Source organism: Anguilla rostrata, chromosome 10, assembly GCF_018555375.3.
Source record: "Anguilla rostrata isolate EN2019 chromosome 10, ASM1855537v3, whole genome shotgun sequence".
Lineage (NCBI taxonomy): Eukaryota > Metazoa > Chordata > Actinopteri > Anguilliformes > Anguillidae > Anguilla > Anguilla rostrata.
The window spans coordinates 19,814,092-19,839,051 of NC_057942.1; the positions used below are offsets into that span (position 1 = coordinate 19,814,092).

General features: G+C 42.7%; 1 protein-coding gene and 1 long non-coding RNA gene across 8 annotated transcripts in view; both read left to right on the forward strand.

Annotated features, from left to right (window-relative positions):
- Positions 1-24,960, forward strand: part of LOC135265195 (astrotactin-2-like) — a 454,017-nt gene that overhangs the window by 336,210 nt on the left and 92,847 nt on the right. For 5 of the 7 annotated variants that reach the window (XM_064354593.1, XM_064354592.1, XM_064354591.1 and 2 more), the window contains one exon: positions 8,033-8,298. In XM_064354593.1, the coding sequence (XP_064210663.1) occupies positions 8,033-8,298 (266 nt within the window). Of the gene's footprint in view, positions 1-4,076; positions 4,389-4,412; positions 5,156-8,032; positions 8,299-24,960 lie in introns of those variants that run through there. The other 2 variants (XM_064354597.1, XM_064354596.1) reach the window with 2 other exon arrangements.
- On the forward strand, positions 21,887-24,175 carry LOC135265198 (uncharacterized). The gene is made up of 3 exons (XR_010332875.1): positions 21,887-23,037; positions 23,140-23,202; positions 23,423-24,175. It is a non-coding gene; the product is annotated as an uncharacterized LOC135265198 (long non-coding RNA).

A 24,960-nucleotide genomic window follows, 5' to 3' on the forward strand; every position in this document is an offset into this window, starting at 1 on the left:
TAAGAAATATATTTACTCATGAAGTTGATCCTCAGCTGGATCAGTTCGCTGTTCGAAATGACACCGCTCTTCATCAGTGTCGGCTTCCAGACGGACCATTTTACAAAATTAAACGAAATGTTTACCTCAAAAGAAGTGAATTAGGCTACACTTTGACATTCTATCCCGTTTTCGCAGGCTTGGCATTTCTCACACGGATCTCGCATCACCCCTCCCATAGTCCCCTTCTATGGAGAGTAATTATAATGTCTTTAACATGTGAATGCGATTTGGGCGGACTTCCTGCTGAGCGAAATTCACATAGTAATGAGTAAGGATTAACGAAGCATACATGGTTTAATTATGGTTTAATCAATCAACAACTTTTAAAACAATTCATATTATTTGCCAATGAGCGCATTGGAAAGTCGCGATTCTAAGGTTTCTGTCAATGTTTTTGTTGCGTCTGTATGATAGCAGCTCGTGAACTTAATCGTCCAAATAGAAACGAAAGTTCATTTCATCTTGTCGACCTCAGCCGGCGGAGCTCCCGACCCCAGAGGGTTAAACTTAAGACTACCAACAGAAAATTTAGATGGATGAACATATGAATAGGCCTACCTGTTAAAGTGATAAGGCATACCCGGTATAGAATTAATCATGATCAATTTCCACAGATGCTCTTTTGCCTTTCATCTACGATCATTTTTGCACTGCAGAGAAAAGTCCGTGGGAATCAGTGGATATGCTGCTACAGTTGCCTATATTTTGTGTGACAAAAACAAATTAACATTAGACCTTTGTTTCAATAAGAACAAAATAATTCACCCATATGTAGCCTATATCCTTTTTACTGGGCTTCCGAGAAGTCCCAGACTATGGCTTATATGTCCCGATTGATGCTCTTTATTTTATCTTTTGTAGCCTACATTTATTGATTGAAACTATCACAAGGTCTCGTTTTGACTCTTAAAGAGATTAGCAGATGATATTTAGTAGGCATAGCTTCCTCTTCTGCAATATTAGATTTATGTAAAATGATTATAACAACACTTGTTATATTAAAACATCGTTCATAAGCCTTTACAAGTGAGATAATAGATTTGCGTGGCATCTATTGATAAACTTTTCAGCACCACAGTGAAGGCCAGCTCCAATTTACGACGTACCTTTGGAACTGTCCCTTAAGGCAACTGCTAAGGTATAGTCTGGGAAACACTCACAAAAAAGCGAGCTCCCTTTGAAAGGTATACATTAGAAACTTTCGTAGAACGTTAAGGTACATCGAAACTCGGAAATTCAGCCCAGGTCAGTGGTTGTGAAGCAATGGAAAGTAACAGACAAGATTTGCTTCTAACTAGGATGTATCCAGATCCCATCTGTCACTGAGAAGCCAGTCAAGAGCCTAGGCAAGGTCTTTGACTGCACACCACATCACTCCAGACAACCAGCAAGGAGTTAGAGCCATAGCTGATGGTAGTAGACAAATCAGGGCTGCCAGGGAAGTTCAAGGCCTTTGCTAGTCTCCTGAGGCCCTTGATAGTCTATGAGGTCCCACTGACGACTGTAGAGGGTTTTAAAGGAAAGTCAGCCGATTCCTCCACAGATAACTGGACCTGCCACGAAGCCTGAGCAGCATCACCTTGTACGGTCAGAAGAACAAGCTATGGCTCCCATTCAGCAGCCTGACTGAGGAGTTACGGACTGACTGACATAGTCACCCATGCAAGAGAGGTGCTGCAATACAGAGACTCCACTGACAACTGAGTCCACACCCAACATTGAAGTGAGGACTAGGAGGAAGTGGAGGGCGCAGGAGGCAGCTGAACAGGCTGAGTCACAGCTGTGGCACAGCGTGCTGCTGGGATCAGTGGCATCTGGGCGTGCAGGGCTTGGTAGCATCCCAAGACCTCGCTATAACAAGGCCTTAAGGAAAAGAGAGGCATCACCTGGTCCAGGAGGATGTGCAAGTAGGGGTGGAAGAAGTTTGCTCCAGTAGGATGGTGGGGATGCAGCAGCAGGGTGCATGGACCAGATGGGAGGGACCAGAAGTGACAGAGCGGAAGATCTCTTGGGTATGGAAGGTTGAACTGCTCCGAATCAAGTTCCTGATCAGTCTGTCTATGATGTTCTCCCCAGCCCAGCTAACCTCTACTTCTGGGGTATGGTTGAGACACCAGCATGCCCTCTGTGCCAGAGAAGAGGATCACTTGAACATATCCTCAGCTGTCGCGTGAAGGCCCGGGGAGAGGGGCGCTATCCCTGGCATCATGACCAGGTCCTGAAGGTGATAGCAGATACCATCTGCACAGGGATCAGCCAAGCTAAGCAACACTCCCCAGAAAAATGGGCTATTGTGTTTGTTAAGGTGGGGGAGAAGCCCCAGGCTCAGCCAAAAGTACAGGGTGGGCTCCTTGTCACAGCAAGGGACTGGCAGCTGAAGGTTGATCTGGGGAAGTAGCTCAAGTTCCCAGACACCATCGCAGAGACCACGCTCAGGCCAGACATGGTCCTGATGTCTGAAATATCAAGACAGGTGGTCCTGCTGGAGCTGACTGTTCCTTGGGAAGACCAGATGGAGCAGGCCTATGAGAGGAAGAGGACCAAGTATGAGGACCTGGTTAGCGGGTGCTGGAGGCAGGGATGGAGGGCACAATGTGTTCCTATAGAGGTGGGCTGCAGAGGCTTTGCAGGCCAGTCTCTCCACGGGGGCTTCAAGCTCCTTGACATTACAGGACTGCACAGCAGGAAAGCCATCAAGGACACCACTGAAGCTGCAGAGAAGGCGTCAAGATGGCTGTGGATCAAGAGGGGAGATCTGTGGACAACACATGCTACTTAGACACAAGCTAGGGTCTGATCAACCCTAGCTGGATTGCCTGGGTGAGGGTGTATGATTATTGAAAGACCCGAAACACCACATGACCCCAGATTACATCACTGATGATGTGTCCAAGTGCATCGCAAGATGTGTGAAATAACTGTAAAGGTTCTTATATCAGTGTCGAGCTACTAGCTGACTACATTTCCCGTACCGTGTGGAGTTATTATTTCAAATCAAGTAGAATTATCAACTACCTGTATTGGCATCAAAGTAAAATTGTTAACTGTTGAAAGCAAAATTGCCTGCCTAAAATGGACCAGATTTATTATGTCACTACCACGACTTCTCTGTCCCATATAAAGTGCTTTTCTAAAGTCATCACGTTACTATCATATAATGTTGGACATTTACGTGACTATTCCATGAAACTGACTGCACAATCGGGCCTATATCATGAATGGGGATGCTTAATATAACAGTTTTCAACAGCAGTAGATTGACAAGAGATGTAGCCAATCTAGTGTACCTGTCTGTCAAGCTGTCTGAAGCTGTACGAAAGACGGATGAAAACACGAACAATTATAATTTTAATGGATGCAAATTTAAAAAATACTACTAGCATGGCCTCTGCGATTAACTGGTTGATTGCGATTGACGTATTGGGCACCATTGCTATGAGCGACACATTTTGCTAATATTTGGCATCATAACATTGTAGAGTAAGAGGCCTCCAGTTTTTTTTTTTTTCAACAGTTTAGTGTATGATAGTATTCCTTTTTCATAAGAATAATTACCACAGGTAAACAGGCATACACTTGTTAGTGCAGGTAAACCAGCACATGCCTGTTAGCACAGGTAAAAGGATACTGTTGCAAACACGCCTGCCACAGGCCACCGAAGTGGCTTTCCTAGGGGCCCTCCAGCACAGAGACACAGGGAGAAGATGTTCAAATAGTCCACATTTATTTACGAGGGTTTGGCAAGATAGTACAGCCAAATGAGCAGATGTAAAACACTGTCATGACAGAGAGGCTCCCCCATGTGAGTGGGGATGGCAGATTTAACCTGTGCGCACTGATTACCTCACTACGCACAGGTGCAGCCACTCCTGCTCCCGGGTCCAATTAGCCTGGCCAATTATCTAATTCTTAACCAATTATCCAATTGGCCAGGTCTAATTAGCTTGACCCAGGGCAGGTGTGGCTGCTTAAACCAGCCATCCCCACACCACAGATACATGCCTGTTACAGGCACATGCCTGTTAGTGCAGGTAAATCAGTGGTGTCAGACTCGTTGCCATGGAGGGCCGTGTGTATGCTGGTTTTCATTCCAACCAATTAATGCTGCCTTAATTGAGTCCAATTACTCATTCAGCCATATGCGTTTAACTGCATTGAAGCACAGAATATAAGAAAATTTTTATTTAGACAATGCGGGTCACCATAGACGTCGGGTCACCATTGTGCACAAACCTGCATCCCTAATTCAGCAAATAATTTAACTAATTATATAATCAAGATCTGAGGCTGGAATGAAAACCTGCATACACACGGCCCTCCATGGCAACGAGTTTGACACCACTGAGGTAAATGGACACATGCCTGTTAGCTCAAGTTAACAGACACATGACTATAAGTGCAGGTAAATGGGCACACTCCCTTTAGCACAGGTAAACAGGCACATTCCTGTTAGCACAGGTAAATAAGTACACACCTGTTTGTACAGGTAAACAGTCACATGCCTGTTAGCACAGGTTAATGGGCACACATCTGTTAGTGCAGGTAAATGTCACCACTCAACAACGAAAAAGTATCTCTGTAAGCAAGAGAATAAAAACACAGTATCAATCCACCAGCATTCTAATTACAGAAAAAGCCTTTTTCCAATAGCTGCTTATTCCCGTGTCAGTGGTTTACATTAATTTAGCTTTGAATTGAAACTGCAGTTTCCTTAATCGCTTGTGTTTAGCAGGTCGGTATTGTCCTCCCGATCTTATCTGAAGTATGTTAAGTGCTGCTGGGAAAGACCATGCTCAATAAATTACTATAAATTAATATGAACAAGTAAATGGCTACTCTCTAATGAGGAATAATTGAAAGCAGGTTTTTGTTCAATGCCAGCAAGAGGAAATAGCTCGTTCTGTCATTTTAAAATCTGATTCAAAAGGTATAATTGTTATACAGCCAAGGAAAAAAGAAAACTTTTTCAACATCACCATAGAAACTCAGCTGTGTGTATTTGTATGTGTTTGTGTGAGGTGGGAGTAGGGGGGTGAGAGATTTGTCTACCATTGCACTTTCACGGTCGTGTTGCTAATGGAGGAGAATGCCTTATGCGGCCTGCTGATCCCAGGTCAGTCAAACTGCAGAAAACAGAGATTTCTGTGGTGTTTGCATAGGGTATGTCAGTACTAACACTGACCCAGGTTCACAGTAAGATCATTATAATTGTTGTATTATCTCCTCATTTGTGCAGTTCTCCAGTTTAAAAAAAAGGATTACCTGCACAGTGCTTTAAAATACTCCAGTCAGTATTTCATTGAGAGTCTTTATTAAACACTGACTGGGTACATTCTAATGCAGTGTGCAGGTAATCCTTTTTACACCTATTACATGTACGCATGTTCTGTCTTCTTCTGGGGTTCTCCAGCTTCCCATCCAGCATGTTCTTTCTTTTCATTTCTCTGTGCTGTAACAGAATGATCCAAGGCTTGCATTGCATCCAAGCTCAGCCAAGCTAAGCAGTAAAACACACAAAATAAAATGGCAACATAGTTGGAAATGAAAAGGGAATCACAGAGAAACTGAAAATAAAGGACATATAAAATGCTGAGTAATCAAACTACAGATAACTAGCAGCACTGTCCGATGTGCAGTTATTTTACTTTTACTTTTAGAAGCAGCTTAGTAATTTTGACTTTTGAATAACGGGTTACACGATAAACAAGAACTGCTTTTCTTATTTTTCAGTTTAGTGGTCATAAAAAAAAAACATGTATAGAAACAGAGAACAATGAGCTGCACTTGTGCATGTATATATTCTTATCAGAAATATTATATATTTTAGATTTAATGATATATTATGTAATTATTACACATTGCGGTTGGATTGAATGTGTCTCTTTTCCACTGTGGGGAGAGGTTTGGCAGATGACAGCAGACATTGAGTAAAGGCTCGCTAATGTACAGCAGCTCTGCGGAGGTGTGCATGGTGAGTTTGAGAGTTTGCGGAGGCGCTCTTGCGTAAGATGCTGTCGGTTGGCGCTCTTCGCCTCGGCCGCGTCGCCCGCTGCGTCTGCCCGCCGCTCATTCATCACGCGTGATTAAATGAGCTTTTCCGCGTCCTCGCACTGGGCCCCCGGGCTCGACGAGGAGCCGTTGAGAGAAAGCACCTCACGGCTGTGGTTTGATTAATGGCCGGTGACGTCATGGCGGGGTAGTGTCTTGGAAGAATCAAAAATCCCACCTCGCACGGGGGAATGTGGTCTGCGGTGCCGTTTTTCACTGTTAGCCACCGTTGCCACAAGTTTGAATCTTGCTTTGGCGCACGTGCACGGGTGAACTAATAGCCCGGCGCGTTTCTGTCGAGCGGGTGTCCGCAAACTCCCAGCTGTAGGGGGGGTTCGAGGCTTTGGCCACTGCCTGCAGGGTAGAGTCTCCCAAGGCACTGTGGCTTTCTCACGCAGTACCGCGTCTGTTTGGCAGAACAGCCCTGACAGACAGAGCCAAGAGAATGTGAAGCCAGCCTAACACTTATCTGCTCTTCCATGACGTAATACAGTGGCTTCTTGAAATTTCTGTGGCCACCAAGGATGGAATATAGCTTTGATTTATGAGTTAAATATGATTCCTTATATACATTGTAATGCTCTCCAACTAGATTTTTAAAATGAAAAATGTATGTTACTCTCTGTTTCAAAACGTTTCTGTTTATATTATTATTATTTCATAGGGGGAGGAGCATGGTGGAGAAAGGGGAGGTGTTAATATGTGGGCTTAAGGTGGATGGGCTGGATCCTTATTGTTTCTGGAGATGAATTTCTGACGAAGCCCAGAGTAAAAGAATATTTAAGAACTGATATGCATGTGAAGAGGAATAAGTCGCCAAGGAACCATCATCTTTTTTTCTTTCCCTTAATCCCCCTAAATCTTTCTCCTCATTGCTCTGCATGGGTAAACACATGCATGTTCAGCTATGCTTGTGCAGTGTTGGCCGCCGTACCCTTGGGAAGATGAAATACAGCCATTGCAAAACCATTGTGATTACTCCATCTTCTATTATGATTTTTCCACTTTCTTCTTCAATGAAATATTACTTAAGCTGTGGATGATGCTGCACACAAGAAAACCTATTTTTAGCACCTCTGTGATTTCTAGAATCTCTGGAGACTCCCCGTCTACTTATTACAATAGTGCATGCTTTATAATTATAATGAACTTATCTAGGGAATAATTACATTGAAATTTTACATTCAGACAGATGGCTATTTACTAATGATATTCTGGTTGAATTCTATTTAAGACGAAAAGACTCAACCGAAACTGGAGGCAAAACAACTTGTACAGTGCATCACAGCCATTGGACAGCAAGCAAATTTCAGTCCTAACTAGGAAGAGATAAACAAACCGACACCATTGAAAAAAATAAATAAATAAAAGGTGGATTAACAGGGTTTTTTGAGATAGACTTTTTATTTTGATTGATTGATTGATGGCAGAGAGCCTTGAGGGTGTTTATATGTTTTCAAGTGCGCTCATGTTCACTAAGTTCACTCAGAGGCCCCTCACCAGACCCACATCCCACACCACCCCAAACCCTGACCCTTATCCCAAACCCAAACCCACATTCAACACCACCCAAGACTCCGACCCTCACCTCACACCATAAATCATCTTCCCACACTCTAAACCCAAATTCATCACCTACCCCTCAAAACCAACATCCCGCAAACACACCACCATGTATACCCACACCCATGCGTGAAGACCCACACCCAGCAACCACATACCACACCCTAAGCCCCACAGCCTCCACCCAGACCTCATCCCACACCCGTGCCTGAAACAACGCCCCACATGGCCATACTTCACACCCACACTATATTGTACTTGTATCGTTATCTGTTCTTGATGTTCATGGCTATGGATAACTGTTATATAATGAGTATGCTGCATGACCTTCAGGATGCAGTTATTGTACATCGGATTCTCACAGTGATTTGCCCCACAGAAACCACCGACCTAGGCAGCCGGAGGGAGCTGAAGTCCATGCCCTTCATCACCTACCTGACCGGCCTGCTGGCCGCGCAACGGCTCTCGGAGGACCACCTGGTGGTGGGCGTGGAGATCCGCTGCGAGGAGAAGGGCCGCTGCCCATCCGCCTGCCACCTGTGCCGACGCCCAGGCCTGCAACAGCCCAGCCCCACGCCCGTCCTGCTGGAAGTCACCCGCATCGTGCCCCTCTACAGCCTGGTGCAGGACAACGTCACCAAGGCGGTGAGAGACTGTGGGGGGAGTGGGGGGGCTGTAGACAGGGATAGGGTGGGGAGAGGTGGAGAAGAAAGGAGAGGTGAGTCAGTAGGAGAGGGGGAGAGAAAGGATAGAGGGAGAGGATGAGGAACTGGAGGCGTGGAGCAGAGGGAGATAGAGAGAGGATCCAGGTAGAGACAGAGTGGAAGGGAAAGGATAAAAGAAAGAGGGGAGGAAGAAAGAGAGGAGCACAGGAGGAGGGGGGAGAGGACAACGAGAATGAGAGAATGGAAAATAAACTAGGAAAGGTGGGGTAGGGTGAGCAGCTAATGTGCTAAACAGATGGACTTTTTATGTTTATGACATATTGTAGTATGTTCCACCAACAACAAATGCATTGCATTAAAAAATAATATTTATTCTGCAAAATTATTTTTTGTGGTTGAGAGTAGGGCAGTGAGTGGCTTGATCTTGCTGCTCTCATACTTTGTTCTTTGGATAATGAATTTAAAAAATGTATATATCATCATGACTTTGATAGTCCATGGCACAAGATAATTATATCAAGTGACATCGCTTGGGAGTTCAGAACACGGTGTCACCGCGGTTAGATTGAACCGGCCCTCACGTTTGACCGGTGCCTTGGCTCTTTTGCGTTGGTAGCTTTGATGCCGCGACCTCGCCCAGCATGCCCGTGCTCTTTAAAGGTCAGCTGCACGACTGCCGGTGTAATACGAGGACATTTCAGGACCAGCGCGCCCCGCATTCGCTCCTACATATTTCATGCAGTTTTACGAGGTGTCTGTCTCAAAAATCCGCAGGGTGTTAATTGACCAAAAATAAAGCCGTAAAAAGTGGTGGCTGAATGAATAGGCTTTTCTCAAAGAAAAAGCTGATGACGATAGAATTACCAACCTGGAGACCTGCCTGGGCTTTTATGAAATGTCGAATAAAAAATAAGTTATAATAATTTTGATTAGTGTTGACGGGAAAATGAAAGAAAAGAAGGGGGAAAACAATGCGATATTGTGTTTTAATCAAGTCTTGCCGGTTACGGGCGGTTCGAGATGGGGGGTGGGCGATTTTCTTCAAAGGCATTTGTAGGATCCTCCTCTAGGTGGCGGAGACGGTTAGGATTTAGGTTGGGAGAGAGAGTGAGCGCGAGTGAACGAGAGGGAGAGAGAGAGAGAAAAAGAGAGTATATGTAACCCAGAATTTGCGATGAAGTAATGCCACCAACCATTATCCTTTATCAGCACAAAATAGGTTACATGTTCTTGGTTGACCTTGTTTTCTGACCGAGTGGGCATTTTTCTCCCTGCTCCTGCTCTTCAGAAGGCCTCTTGACAGCTGGGTCATCATTTTCTCTGCTTTCTTTTGTTTTCTTTATTATGCATTTATGTGTGTGTGTGTGTGTGTGTGCATGCCTGTGAGTGTGTGCGTGTTTCAGAAACAACTTGTTTCAATGACATCACATCTAATGGACATAGATGAATGAGTAAGGAAAGGATGTTTTACAAGTCAGTCATGAGGCTCATTTCTAATATGTGAAAGTGTCCGCACCCGATTCAGGACGGGAGGTGAGTTGCCTGTTTGAGGATGATAGATCACCCTCCTTCAACTGTACTCTAGAAGGCAACATTTTTTCAAATGTTTCTTTTTACTTAAATGCTGAAGTCCTCATTTATCCCAGTGCTTATTTGAATTCATGTGAGGTATGCTGTCTCCTCTCTGGTGAAATTTTAGCAGCTGTTGTGAGTGTCTGATGCCCTTTTCACAGACAGACTTGTAGACTGCTTAGCTCAATAATTTTTCTTTGGTCGCTCCTGGAGTCGCCACAGCTGTGGAAATATGCTTTTCTCTTTGGCCAAGAGAGGGTGCTATGTGTTTCTGGTGTTGTTCCCTCCTATTCCTTGACTAAAGTTGTGAGTGTACGGGCTGTGGGGTCTTATGGGTTCGCCAAGATGTTCAGATGCATGAACACGCTAAAATTGTTACGCAATGAATAACAAACTTTTGAAAAAAATTTCACACAGAGTATCCATTTGCTAGTTATATTTAAGGATATAAAATAATATTTTGAAAGGACACAAGTAGAGCTTCACCTGTCATTCACAAATCTGGTGAACTTTAACCTTGAACAACACTTGCATCACAGTTCTCTTTACTTGGCTGCAGAAAGACCTGGGAAACAGTTCAGACTGTTTCTAAGCTTAGCACGCAGTTGTACCAGGAAGGTATGTAACCCTTTTTGCTGCAAGGGCAATGAATGATATTTTACGAATCTTTAATGCAGCGTGGAAGAGGCAGCTGGGGGAAGTGGGTAAAGGTAAGGGTTGGCTCAGTGCATACGGACCCAGAGCCAGACCACAGGTAACATAGTGAAACACATACTGTGCACCAACACACATGTACACTCTCTCTCATTCACAGACATACACATACACCCCCCCTACACGCACGCACGCACGCGCACACACACACACACGCACGCGCACACACACACACACACACACACACACACTTCACGTTTCACCATTCCTTCAGCACCACATTCCCCACTGGTCCCTCAGAAATCCATAGCTCCAATAACAATATACACACTACAGGAGTTAAAAACAGGATACAGTCATGTCATTAATTTTTTTCCTGACACAATGTAAAAAAGTGTACTCATAACAGTAAAAAAAAATGGCAGGGAGGCATTGTGAATAGCCGAGGCTCACCAGCCAGTAGTTTCTGTCAGCAGATAAAAGAGGTAAAGGAACAAAATGTCTCTTTTTTTCCCTCCAGTGATCTGTGGACAAAGGCATCTGTGGTGTGTGTCTCGGTTCTCAGGGCCCTCTGCAGAGGTAGACGGATTATTAGCCTCTTATTGAAGCCAGCGGCCTCTGGGACCGAGCAACGGTCCTTTGGCTGGGCTTCTGAAAAAAAAGAAGCTGAATCCAATTAGCATAGCAGACAGACTGACCTTTACTGCACCCATCCCAGCCGGCAGCCGCTCTCTCTCGAGCGGGCCCGTGCGAAAGAGGGGAACGCCAAAAAGCCCCGAAAGCAGGGATTTCCACCCGTTGGCAGGAAGAAGAAGAAAAAAAATTTGCTCTCTTCCTGTTTGGTGGGTGGTATGAGTAAAGGAAGTGCCTACAGTATAGCTCTTTGAGAGGCCTCCTGGATCATCAAAGTGGCCTCGTCACGCATAAGTGCCTTTAGCCGTCAGCTTCCGCATCACAGAGATAGACGCTATCTGGAAATAGCCCCTCAGTTTCCTCGTAAACAGTGTAAGGGGAATGATGAGTACGGGGATAATAAAGCCATCGCCTGACTTCTTCTGTTACAGATCCATCCTGTTTTTTAGCCTTTCACTCGCATCCTCCTTACTAACAGTCTTTGTCCCCTTGGGGGTCCCCATGGGCCCCTGACAGATTAGGCCTCTCAGTCCTCTCATCGCGCCGACTGTAATCCCCCCCCCCCCTCCCCCAGGCTGGGATGCCTTCTGATGTGAAACCCTATCGGCCTCAGAACATTCCGGACAACACAAACATCGCATTCACCCAAACTTCTGTTTCCTGCTACCCTCGCTGGCAACTGGACTTCATCCACAGCACCTGGGCTCTAGCAAGTCTCTCACTGTGTAAAACACAAACAAAAATGCAATAATAGTAATAATAATAATAATAACAATAACAATAATAATATTAAATTCACTCTTTCATTCTCTGTTTCTCATCAAACCTTCACATTTAAATATATGGTATTATATGCATTTTCTCTGTAAATTTTGTTTCTCATTCACACAATGCTTTTTGGAGTCATTCATGACAACTCTTGACTTATGAAATATGTTTCTTGCACTTTTTGTTTCATATGCATTTGCTTGTATGAATGTGACTGTAAAGGGTCTTTTTTGCGATTGCTTGTGCATACGCATTCATCTCATGCTTCATGAAATTGACAATGGCGTCCTCATGGTGACAGGGATGCAGTGAAGACTGTGCAAGGCTCTAGATACCAGGACAAGATTCCGGAACAGGAAGAAGCCGTGTTTTATTTTCCAAGAAAGGAAGCATGCCTTAAGATGGCAGTATACTCAGTAAGAAGAAAGAACATCAGGATTGAGAATCACCGGCGAACATGTCCACGAACACTGTTGTCGGTATACTCAGTGAGAACACCGCACCGTTTAAAGTCACTACACGCTGCTGGGGCGTGAATAATTACAAATAATTACGAGGCAGCTATTAACCGGAGCTGGAATCCCGCCCAGACCTCCGTCTTGCGGCTACGCCATGGATGTATAAAGAGAAGGGCTACGCGAGATCACAACACAAAACAAAAAGTTTAAAGTGTTTAAAGTGGCTTTAGTTTATCTAGCTATGCAAAAGAAGTAAAAAAAGGCGAAGGAGATAGCACGTTCGCCCTCTAAATCAGAGGAGGACGGAGAATGGAGAGTTTTGTCTGTACATTTGGCAAATGCGGAGTTTAGACAAGGGGGTCCACTTTCTCTTATTTCCGAATGTGTGCAAGGTGTACTAGGCTCTACAGAAAAGAGATTGCCGTTGACTTTCCGTACATTAGCATGTGAAGACTGAACTCTCAACTGTGACGTAACCAACCATGCGATATTTGGACCAATAGCTGAGCGGGGGAGGTCAGAGGACAAGAAGGACATTTTCTAAAAGTTCTCCCTGGAGTCCGTCGCACACTGCACCGTGAGAACACACAACACTGTGCCTTTTTGTTCTTCAGTTGTTCTCATTGCATATTTTTGCTCAAAAATTTCTACTTCTTACAAAGTATACTGCCTACTTTAGCCAAACATGTCTTAGAGATGTGGTGTGGAGAATCCTCTGCAGTCTGTAGATCGCAACACCCCTTTCGGCATTCCTCACTGACACCATGTTAATTACCTTGTTTAGGCTCACAAATGCTGTATTCTTGATGACATTTAGGGCCTGATTTACGAAGGCCTTTTGTGTATGCAAACACCTTGTAGCACATACAAAACAAATTACATGACATTGGTTGTGTTATTAGTTTTGTGTGTGCCAAAAGGTTTTGCACATTCTAAAAATCTTAGAGTTTGTTTATTTTTTGTGAATGTAGGATTGGTGGTATTTTTTGGCCAGACATGTCAGTTACAGCCTTGTTGCTAGGCTGTGTTTGGCCCCTTTTAGGCTGATTTGTTAATTCGGTTTTGACAAATACAATTATTTGTAGCCACAAAATGAGTGCCCCTTTAAAAATTAGGCTAAAGTAATGTGAGTAACCATTCAAATAAATTACTATAATTAAAATGAGTGCAGTTTGACTCCACTTTCAAAGTTACAAACATTTCAGAGTTTCAAACGATCACTGTTCCCAGAGGACGCATATCTGTTTATGTGGGCACAATGAGGTAGTCACTCTGATTGATTGACAGCTTCCAGTCTCAAAGTAAAAGCAGTTTAACTGAGAAAAACCCTCTTGTGCCTCTCGAGATTTGTTTGACCTCATGAGAGTACTCCCTGTTTTTTTTGTCTTTTTTTTTGCCCCCCCCCCCCCCTCCAAGTAAACAAGTCTGGGATTAATAAATACACCAATGCAAACAGGAGTTGCCAAAAAAACTTTGAATCTTGCCTCAACAACAGTTTGATTAAATTGCGGTGGACCTTTTGGGGAAATTGGATGTGTTGCTTATAATTCATAATGGCATATATCTTGCAGCACAGTCGGCCCTCTGAGACAAAATTGACTTTTTTTGTCTGGTTTTCCTTTGAGAAATATATCCCCTGGCACCCAGAAAGAGGGGTGGGGGACAGGAGTGGATGTAAGTTGACTCAGTCACCCTAATGCAGTTTTCTGTTTTTAAATGTAGCTGTGTTGTAATACAGTCTGATGTCTGGGTCTGTTGTCGTGGTAACGGGGAAATGGCTTTGGCATATGAGGTCACTGAGTTGCACGGTAGGGTTTTGCCATCTCAGGGCTTTTGCTGCGGCATTACCAATAGCACCCTCCCTGGATGTGCATTCATTCGGAAGCTGTCCTTCTAGAAGGACAGAAGGACATGTGGCTGATGTGTTGTCAGTTGTCAGTGTGTACCCACTTTATTTGGCACAAAAGTTTTCTCAGTAGTTCTAAAACAATGAACTATCCATGTGCAGGGAGTGAAGATGAAGCATTCTGATGATGAAATGGCCTACAGTGGACATTGACAATCACTGTTTGATAATAAAACAGTTGCAAAACTCGTCATAGTTCCATAGTTCCCATAGCAGTTAGCTCAGATCAGTCTGTCATTGATAAAATGCTATCATAATGCATGTTCTGTCTATTTGGAGGATTGTGGAAATATCTTTCCAATGTCACCGTACTGTGAACTTCAGAGTACTTTTAGTGGAAAAAAAAGCCCTTTAACTGGAAAGAGAGAAAAAGGAGTTCCTAGCAAAGACAAGATGGTCCATTAGCTAAAACACCCTCAGTACATGTCTGTCCAGTTTTCTTCATCCTCCAGATTCCCATAAATGTTGTTGCTTCACATTACCTTCATCAAGCTTTGTGGCTGAAGTCTCATAATGGCCCTGTCCTGGGAAATAGTAAAGAGGACATTGTCCTTGTCCCCTCCTGACTCACCCCAGTAAATCACAGAGCAATCATAAGCTTTCTTCCCAGGTATCCTGGTGCAGCTGCGGTAATTCGATAAAACAAGGTCATCCGCCGGACGTCATTTGCGCCTCTCCACTCCCTCAGTTAAATGCATTAGGCACCAAAGCCGGACTTCAATGGGTGCGGCAAAGCCATCTGACGCAGATACCTCTTAACCCAAGGTTAAAGTTGGAAAAAAGAAAAGATGTATGCATCTCGGGTGTGACGCCAGAGTTCCCAGTAAGCAAGGAGGGTATTCTTGGAAACGAAGGGGTGTGATGGAGATTTGTGTCGGGTGGGGAGGGAGCTTCAGAGCGCCGGTTTCTGGTGAAGTATGGCTTCACCTCAAAGAACCTTCCTCCACCGACCCTGGCGTGGGGCTGTCTCCTTGCTTGCAGGCCTGGGGTCCTGTGTGTTACCGCACCGCTGTTGTTTGAGAAATGCAGCCCTGTTATCGTCTCCGGCCACATTTCACCACCTATCTTGGGCTGTTTCACATTAGGCATGGTGGATGACAGGCTACCTTTTTTGTGCAGTTATATTTTCTCCCCTCGGTACCATTGTCCTATATATTCCACACGCTTCCCGTAACTACAACAGAAGCACTATATTTCATGTGCTTCTTCCTGCAGCCACTACACAACTATATTTGACAGAATCGCGAGTCTAAGAAAGGAAGAAAGAAAGAAAGAAAGAGCAGTAAAAACTTTACAAGGAGACCCCCTTTGTTGTTTTATGTGTAATATCTGCTGCACATTTGCAAGGGAGCTGTGGACATTGAGTCCGGCCCGTGGTGTGCACTCGTTTAACTGTCCTCTGTCTCAGAGCCGGAAAAATCCCCGGTGAAGGGGACAGAAGTCTGATAAGCAGGGTACGCAGCGTACTCAACCTTAATCAGCATAGGGTACTGTATCCTCTCCAGGAGTCCCATTACATAACCCATAACTAATGAGATTGCACAGATACAGCCAGTAGATGCCAGGTCTTTGACCCACCATAGGAACATATCAGATCAGCTCGTCGAGGAACTCTCCCAGCTCTGATTCACAACATACAGTGTGTTCTTTCTTTTTTCCTTTTTTCAGATTCAGACTGGATATTTGTACTTATCATTCACCGTGAAAGGATGACACTGGGGGTCTGTTTGTTCCCTCAGTAAGCATTAAGTTACCTGCACATTTGTTTAATGCCAATGACCAAACTTCTGAGTGCCATGCTTATGGAAAGCACTGTTTTGAATTCTGATACTATTTTCTATATATTTTTCATTTATTTTTGGAATATGCAGAGTAAGACTCCACTGTTCAGGAATGTGCTCAATCAGTTCTCATTTAACCTGCACAGCTGTCCTTCATTGACCATGGCGGTCCTTACTTTCATGATGTGGTTTTTGGATAGCAAGTTTTCATCTGAGATCAGAATTCCCAAAATTCCCTGTCAAATGCTCATATACAATGTTCATTCCTCACAAAGCAGTTCCCAGACAGTCCCCTTTATTCAGCTGTCACCATGCAGAGAAGCAAAAGTTCTAGATTTTAAAAATCTAACCACTTTAATGAGTGTTGCTGGAATTTATCATTTCAACATTCTATCATCTAAATTGATTTGCAATGTGGCGACTGTCATATCTCAATGTCAAACACGTATGATATATTTGACAGCTAATAAAAGTACTCTGGAATTAGCTTCCCAAAATTGGAGCACCGCATATGCATTGTTTTTAATTTTATTAGCAAAGTAAAACACCAGTGGTTTATACAAATAAAAAAATCAAGTCACTTGAGAACCAATGAGATTAATCTGTTTGACAGCCTTTTAGATGCGTTAGCAGTGTCCTCACTCAGGGCAAGGAATCCAGTGGAGTGCAATTCCACTACCCACTCCTAATGGATCATTACATCACTGTAATGCTGTACGTGTCTGCGCTGTTTGACATGATAATGAAATGGGATATTAATTTGAATTCCAGAAGACGCATCAAGGACAAGATCTACTCATCAGCTATTACAAAAAGCCAGCCTGCAGCTATAGGAGATTTGTAATTTGGAAAGGTGTGGAAGTGCTCCTGTTTTCTGTACAGCCTTATAGGCTTCTGAATCTATGTCAGTGATGGTTATGATTCAATTATTTCAGTAACTACATTTTGATGAATCACATATTTGCCTTATTCTGGCTTACTTCAAATGTTTTATAATTATGACTCACTGATTATTATCAAGAGTTTAATCTTTTTCATTGTATTCTTTATTTTATTGTGAACATGTATTCAATGCAGACACCCCATACAGACTCACCATAACAGCATCGACATGTTAAGTGTGTGGAGCAAGAGGTTAAGATTGTCCCTTTGAAAGAATGAAAGATCACCAATGTCATTAACACTAGGTATGACTCCACTATCTGAAGGTCAGGCAGTAACGGATGTCCAGAAGGGGCACCAGAGGGCCAGGCTGTTAGCCAAGCACAACCAATCCAGTTGGAAGATTACTGTTCTGAATTTGTTCTTGTGGAACTTGTTGAACTGATGACTAACACTGGAGAGTATTGCAAAGAATCTTGTGGACCACAGCTGAAAATAACCATTCTATATTTTTCTATGGCTACATTGGTCCAGTTTCATTAACACTTCCATTTATTAACCCTTCCCCTCAGCTATGGGGAATCCCGGCTCAGTGCTAAGGGGTGTCCAGGACAGTGCAATCATCATAAACAGCCTCACTCAAACCTTCAAACGAATCTTTGGTGGCAATTAATGTTTCCATGCACTAGAACCTGTATTTAAAGGCTTATCAGAGCTTACTGGAATACTCATTTGAACTACCCCAGGAAAGCCTCTGCATAGCCCTGGTCGAATTGTAATGGCCAATCAGTGCAGTCTATGCTGGAAGTAAGCAAAGTTAATGAACTGTATACAAGCATGGTGTGTCAGAGCTTGAAGTAACAGACATACTTGTGTACCTGCTGGGCAGGATACATGTCTGTATGTGGTTCCTTATCCTCCTTTTCTGGGATTTGAATACTCAAATCACTGCCCACGGAGTGGCTAATCGGGGGAAATGGGAAGATTCCCGGTGGGCCGGGCTGGTTGTTGGGCCGCAAGGGCCGGTGACAGGGTTGGTAAACACAATAATTTAATAAATAGATCATGTAGGCTACACTTGCAGAAGCGTGGGCTGCTCTGCGTCGCACGCTCGCACACACTGCTACTGATACACTTGTTTCCCCGAAAAATGGCTACACCAGAGGTCAGCTCAACAGAAACATACAAACACTTGGATGCTGATGGGGGGGTGAGAGTGGCCCCTACCAAATCCCAAATTGGTCGATCCCAGCCCAGGAGGTTATGATTGGTCACCTGATTGACGTAAATCAAATCGGTAGAAGGTGCAAGTAAGACATAAAAAAAGACAAGATGGAGAATAGAAAGAGAAAAGGGGGAGCTGAAAAAGCAGAATTTAAAAAAAAGAAGCTTTACAAGATGACGTGGCCAAATGTGCCAAATTCAGCAACTTGTTTATGATTAAAACAAGCTTGCAGTTTGAGAGTGAAGGTACAGAACAAGCACCAGAAGTTGATAGTGACGATGAGACAGGTATGCTAGTTTAGGCTACAGTGCCAAGATGTCAGGCGTGCAAAACAAAATATAACGTATAACGTTGCCTACAAACCACAATTCAAGTTTAGTGTCAATGACTTGTGTGGCATTAGTAAGGAATAAACCACGACGGGTTGTCCCGTTATTGGAAAAAAAAAATGTACGACAGGGGTGGTGATGTACATTATTTTCCAATAATGGGACAGCCTGGAGGGGTTTATCCCACTTATACAACGGTTTACCAACAATGACTATATATGGTTACTTTTATATTTATTGATTTTTATCGATTTAATCAGCTGAAAGTGAAATATTCTTCCGCGGGCGTTAGGGCATATTATTTTACCGTTGCCAAGCAAAACTCTGGTTGGTAGTTCTATTTGGACTGTTGTTATGCAAAAACTCTGGTTAGGGGTCCAAGCAGCGAAGCTGGTGGAACCCTATTGTATCTGTTAGGATTATTATTATTAGGGGTCCAAGCAGCGAAGCTGGTGGAACCCTATTGTATCTGTTAGGATTATTAGGGGTCCAAGCAGCGAAGCTGGTGGAACCCTATTGTATCTGTTAGGATTATTATTAGGGGTCCAAGCAGCGAAGCTGGTGGAACCCTATTGTTTTTGTTAGGATTATTAGGGGTCCAAGCAGTGAAGCTGGTGGAACCCTATTGTATCTGTTCCGATTATTATTATTATTATTATTCTTATTTTTCTCCGCTAAAAGTGTCTGAGGCTCAGCAACCATAAGTCCTAGAGCAACCAAATTTGGCAGGTGGGTTTCTATGGCCCCCCATTACTCAGGCACTAAAAATCACCTATGTCGACCAGATGGTACTATTGGGACCACCTATGTCCGCCATATGGTTTGCCCGCCATTTGGCCGTTTTTATTAGGTGGGGTGCGGAAGAGCTGTGGCTCCAAATCTAAACGGTTACGACATCTAGTAAACTTCTTTACGGCAAGCGACATCCATGGCGACGCAAGTAATCCGACACCGTAGGGTCTAGTTTTTATCAGTGAGGGGACGGTCTGAACGTCGGGGAAGCAGTGGAAGACAGTGCCAGACATTATTTGAAGACAGTATCGGGTGAGTTCGTTTAGTCTTTGAATCTGTCATTATGCTGAGAAATAGCAAAACGATTTTATTGATAGGTTCTGAGTTTCTGTGCAAACGCGCGAAAACACGCTGGTATAATGAAACAATGACGGTAGCCTAATACATATATAGTTCGCTTCGTTCCGTTGCTACCATAAGATAACAGACTATCTTGTGTACAGCTGCAGTTTCTCGCTGCAATTTCTAACATTGGATATTCACAAAAGACGCAATTTATGCTGTACTCTGCCAATGTCTAAATAAATAATACGCTACGGTAAAGCTTTAAGAGGATGAATCATTACTTTTCTTTGACATGGATCCATTTGAAGACAATAACGGGTGAGTTCGTTTACTCTTTAAATCCGTCATTATGCTGAGAGAAATCGTATTCTCAATTTAATCTCTAAATTGACTGTAAGGTTAGGGTTGTAACTAGTTAGCTGTTTCGTAGGTGACTTAGTTAATGCACTCGTCTTAACTATTGCTTGTATTTTTGCATAGACTGCGTTGTTGCTGTTCTTGTTCGTGTTAGTGTTAACCAATTTAACCTACAGGGTCCAAGTTGAACTATGCGGTTGCTCCCTGCACTTGGAACGGTAGGCTACTGCCCTCTAGGGTTTTCGACACACTTATTCCCGATTATGATTATAAACTTTGTTGTATGTCGCTCAGGATAGGATCGTCTGCCAAATGCCTGTAATGTAATGTAATGCAATATTCCGTAGCAACAAGATAAACCCGACATTAGCCCTAAAATATGCCAATACAGCAGTGAAAATGCTGCCCACTGAATAACGAAATAAACAAGACAAAGTTTTTAAAAATTATACCATGTTATTCTACAGTCAATATCTGGGTCTAAACATTGAACAAATATACAATTTTACCAATGGTTTTACGCGTAGAGATGTCCCTTTTGCGGCTGAGTGGTCATATATTGTCTTGGACAATCCGTCTGTGAAATAGACGCGCATTTGTGGCTAACTTCAAAAATAGCTGTGCATAATACCACACCTGTTGCTTACGGCTTTGTCACCCTTTTTAGTACAATTTGGCTTGATTGACAATTCATTTATTCCGTAGGTGAGAGTATAAGCTTTCTAACGATGTATAAGATGTCTGATTTTGCTTTTGGAATAGCGTTTTATCGGTCAGCATAACCGAAAATTTTCTTATATGCCAGTGTCTAAATAAATAATACGGTAGGCTAATCTGCGAGCAATACGCAGGTCGCGAGTTGATATTTCGTCTTTTGTTTCGTTTTTTCCCAATGTCGTCTTTATTATTTGAAATGCGTATTTATGTGTTATTATTCTATCTGTCTCTGAGGCGCTCTGAAATGTGCATTCTCTGCTAAGCTGAGCTATGGATTGGAATATGTGTCTGACGTAGTGTTGCACCGTATACCGAAACTTCAGCACTTTCTCGGTACTTAAAAAAAACGGTTCCGTATTAGAATTTTCCGACGTTCGGTAGTTTTGCGTCAAATGTAAAAGCCAGGGAAATGTGTCTCCCGCATTACTGATTTAGAGGATGAAAAGTGTAGTTTGTCAGAATCTTCGCTAGATGGCAGTAGCAACTAAGGTTGCCAAGTGAGGTGACCTGCGCTTGTGCATTCACTTCCCTGATACAGCGCAAGCTTCCACTCAGTTGACTTCAGTAGCAATAGGTGTTCTAATTTGTAAATATTTTATTATAGGAAGATGCTGTATTGTTATTAGAATATGCTGTTTTTAGATCTATTTAAAAGTGAAAGACCTGTTTAAAGATTATTTAGTTTACAATAGTTACATTTTTGAAATTTATTTAATATATTTTTCTATTGTTTAGTATTGTAACACGATAGGCCTATGCTTATTAATATGTTGAACAGGCTTCAACTTAAAGGTTGTTCATAAACCAGGTTTTTAATAAACCATGAATTCTAAAATGAGGTCAACCCTTTTGGACATTATGTTTCTCATCTATTAAGGTAATTTCAGTATTGTTAGGTACCGAGTATCGAATTAGCATCGTTTAAGTTTCAAGTATCATTTCAGTATTGAGTATCGTAATACTAAACCTGGTATCAGTATCAAAGTCAAAATTTTGGTATCGTGACAACACTAGTGTGACGCCTTTTTTAGTTGTGGCGCAGAAACACTGCAGCTGTGCATACACGCCAGGCCATCTAAGTGTTACGACATGCCATCCAAGTGTTACGACATAGTAAAGGCCTTTACGGGAAGTGGCCACGACACATCCATGGCGACGCAACTAAGTCATCCGACAGCATCTCTTAGCACAGATTTGTCCATAAGTCATCAATATTTTATACGATCATCATGATATTCAGTAGATATGTTGGGTGAAGGCATATGATCATGAGGACAAAGCCATTTTAAAATTGCTCCATAGGGGGCGCGATGGTGCCAATGCTTGGACCCCTCCCAACGCCGCTTGCGGCTTTAATTGGTAGTTATATTTGCACCGTTGTTAAGAAAAAACCTCTGGTCGTTAATTCTATGAAAACAATGATTCTTTCAAAAGAAATAGTTATTTCTCATTTTATACCATACAATTTGCACCAATTTTGGTCATTTTTGTCATTACATTATTTAATAAAACTCCATGAAACCATAAGTCAATCTAATTCATCTCCCTAGCACTGTCTTGCTTTTTAAATGGTGTGGTCACGCAGTGTAGAACTAACATCTTTCTAAAACCCTCTGAAACGGGTTTTGAATGCCAGCTAGCTTTATGATAGGTTCACCGTCACTTGTCACCTAGCCAATATTAAAATGATTGGTTTTAGGTCAGAATGGTCTCACGGCATGCTTGTTATCCCTGCTAGTTAGCTAGCTAACTATTGAATTGTATTCAAAACAGCGGTTACTATAAACGCAATTGTTCATAAACATATGGATGAAAATGCGTCCCGTAGCCATGAGTTAAATGCGGAATGCCTATTCTACTGTCCAAATAAGGGATGATTCCATATTTTGCAGGATGGTTGGCAACCGTAATTATAAAGCTAGCAACAGTAACTAGAAATGTGATTCAACGTTTCCATCAATTGTGAAATTTGACATTGAAAAGGGGAGTGGATGTAACAACAATTCAAGAGCAAAAGAATAATGTTGCTGTTTAAACTGCTTTAGAATGCTGGATTTTGTACCGCATCAATTTTAGAACTGTTAACAGGCCAAAGTGTCCTTTTACTGAGAAATAATGCCCACCCTTAGACCAACCGGAATCGAATATTCAGCCAAGCCGTTGTATAATGGCATATAATGTATACAATACGAATAAGTGCTTTGTCAAATGCAAAATGGTATGTCACAACGCCACCTAAGTGTGAGACACTTTGTTGTCTATTGTAGTCTCTAAGCAGCCAGTAGACCAGTTTGCTGCTGGCAGTGAAGAAGAGGCAGTACCAAGCACCAGCCATGAGCCCATAACTCCAGAGTGGGCAGGTAGGATTGCTCAATGTTAAAGACGATCAGAACACTTTTTTTGTAGGGAGGGGGGACTTGTGTTGAAAATTATAACAATTTAATTTTTTTAATTTGATTTAGTGTCAGAGGCAGTGCCAGGACCCAGTAATGTGCCCAGAAGGATCCCTGCTGTGGAAGGCACATGTAGAGCTGTTGTACTAACATAACCAGATATATTAGTTCCAATATCACCACTATTTATACCCACATATTACTAGTGACCTATTATGCTGTTTATCATTAATAGTAGAATAGTAAACATACAAAGACCACAATTGAAAGTCTACGTTGTTTCAGTCAAAACGTGTTTCCATGTTAAATCAGTTAAGCCTTACAGATAGCTTTTTATTGTGATTTAATGCAGGTATAGATGAGTCTCATAGGCCTACTGAAGGAAGTGTAAAAGAGAGAGCAGAGTCTACTCAGGGACTGATCACAGAGGCAACAACAGCTCATCAGCAGACGCCTGAACCACAAGCTAAGAAAAAGACACATGAAGATGAGGCTGTTGATTGTTTTGATTACTTTGCTCGCCCTCAGTCACAGGATATAGATATGTTTTTTTGTTATCATCCTCAACAAACACCAAAACTTCCTATACCAAAAGTTTTCAACAGCAAAGATGGAACCAACCGCAAGTGGTTGACTTACTGTGAAAAAAATCAATCTCTGTACTGTACTGTCTGTTTGGCATTTGCACCTTTGGTTAGTTATAGCCCTTTCATAAAGGGAGGCATGAAAGCCTGGAAACAAAGGATAGTGGAACATGAAAAAAGTAAGATCCATAGAGATAGTGCAGATGCTTACTTTCTACATGTAAAAAAGGCAGATGTGAAAAGCCTGTTGATTGGCAACCAAATGTCATGACATAGCGAGCAAGTGAAGAAGAAACATCAGGTGATGGAGCACATAGTGGATGTCACTAAAGTTACAGGCAAATGTGGCCTTAGCTACAGGGGAGATAAAGCAGAGGCTCCTCTAGCTTGGAAAACATTGCTGTTAATCATGGCAACGTCCTAGAACTGATTCTACTCTTGAGCAAATATGACGTTTGCCTCCAACAGCATGTAAACAGTTGCATAGAGAATAGTAAGAAGCAGCATGAAACTGGCACAAAGGGCAGAGGATCTCTTGTTACCCTGCTGTCAAAAGACACAATCAACAAAGTTGTGGATGTCATCAGCCAATTGATAAAGACCACTACTGTAGAGGAAGTTAGGCAGGCAGGCATGTTTTCAGCCTAAGTAGATATGACCCAAGATATCAGCTCAAAGGACCAGCGTTCTATCATATTAAGATATGTCACAGATGTCATTCATGAAAGATTGATTGCTATGGTGGACTGTGAATCATCTACAGGGCAGTGTTTTGGAGAGCTACTGAAACAAGTATTACTGAAGCTCAATATAGACATTGGCACATGTGTGGGCAACTCAACAGATGGTGCAGCTAATATGCAGGGACAGTATTGGGGGTTCTCTACACTTCTCTCTGAGCAGTCTCCTACTCAGATTCATATATGGTGTTACGCGCATCTTCTGAATATTGTACTGGCAGACACAACAGGCAGTGTTGTGGAAAGTGCATCACTGTTTTCACTGCTTATTGATATAGCACTGTTCATAAGATGAGTCAGGACAAGACTCTAAAGTAAAGTGTTTGGGTGCTTCAGGAATCCTCAGGAAGCCTTGTTTTTTGACGTGCTTATGACTTTAGACACCATTCTAGAAGACGGTAGACTAAAGCCAACTGTGAGGGCCAAGGCAAAGGGACTCATTGAAGCCCTTTTGAAGTCTGAGACAGTGCTCACTGCTCAAATATTCCTTCGCATTTTTGAGCATACACCTCCTCTTTCAAAATACTTAGTCAAGGGGAATGGATATTCTCACTGCTCAACATCTT